General features: G+C 46.1%; 1 protein-coding gene across 1 annotated transcript in view; it reads left to right on the forward strand.

Annotated features, from left to right (window-relative positions):
- The window catches only part of LOC103463242 (myomegalin-like), a 39,297-nt gene that overhangs the window by 26,095 nt on the left and 11,998 nt on the right, over window positions 1-1,204 (forward strand). Inside the window, exon 17 of the mRNA XM_017304244.1 lies at window positions 548-862. Coding sequence (XP_017159733.1) covers window positions 548-862 — 315 coding nt within the window. The remainder of the gene's footprint in view (window positions 1-547; window positions 863-1,204) is intronic.

Here is a 1,204-nt window from a genome sequence, read left to right on the forward strand (position 1 = left end):
TAGCAGGTGCTAATGCTAACGCACTATGCTAACACAGTATTTAGCAGGTGCTAATGCACTATGCTAACACAGTATTTAGCAGGTGCTAATGCTAACGCACCAACTGCAGTTTAAATTATATCTTCCTTGAAAGATTACAATCCTTGTGGACCACTGTAAGATTTTGCATTTGTGTTTATTTGTTTTAAATAAAGTTATTGGGGAGAAAACAGAGAGAGAACAGGAAGAGAGGAAACAGATGTCAAAATAAGAGCACAAAGATGAGCTGCTAACTGCTTGAAGAATCGTTGACAGTTGATAACCAAACAAATGTTGAAGTTGGACTGAAAGTTTAGAAAACCAGGAATCTGAACGTTTTCACATTTAGCAACGTGCTAAAGCGCTAACCTAGACATTAGCTCTGAGCTCATTAGCGGATTAGCAGAGGTGTGCTCACCAGTTGGTAGCATTTCATTTCTCCTTCAGCCCTTCCAGTGGTTCACTGTTGTGACCTTTGACCTTCCAGGGTGGATCCGGTTCTGATGCCTGAGGTTTATTTGTGTTTCAGGCTCAGTAAGGAGCTGCAGCAGAAGGATAAAGTGATCGAATCTCTCCGAGCCAAACTGGACCAGCAGCATCATCATCATCATCATCGCTCCGACTCGCCCAGCAGCAGCCACGCCCTCTCTGACATCACCGACCAATCAGATCGCATCTCTTACGTGTCCGACGAGCACGGCTCCACCAACGGCGACCCGGAGTTGTGCTGCGACGCAGACGGTGCCGGCGGACTCGGACCTGAGGAAAACAGGGATGCTACTGGGACCGGTGAGTCCGACCAGCAGGGGGCAGCAGGGGGCAAATATAAACTACAAACCTTTAAAATCTGACCAGCAGGGGGCAAAAATAAACTACAAACCTTTAAAATCTGACCAGCAGGGGGCAGCAGGAGGCAAATATAAACTACAAACCTTTAAATCTGACCAGCAGGGGGCAGCAGGAGGCAAATATAAACTACAAACCTTTAAAATGTGACCAGCAGGGGGCAGCAGGGGGCAAATATGAACTACAAACCTTTAAAATCTGACCAGCAGGAGGCAGCAGGGGGCAAATATGAACTACAAACCTTTAAATGTGACCAGCAGGAGGCAAATATGAACTACAAACCTTTAAATGTGACCAGCAGGGGGCAGCAGGAGGCAAATATGAACTACAAACCTTTAAA

Source organism: Poecilia reticulata, linkage group LG4 (assembly GCF_000633615.1).
Source record: "Poecilia reticulata strain Guanapo linkage group LG4, Guppy_female_1.0+MT, whole genome shotgun sequence".
Classification (NCBI taxonomy): Eukaryota; Metazoa; Chordata; class Actinopteri; order Cyprinodontiformes; family Poeciliidae; genus Poecilia; species Poecilia reticulata.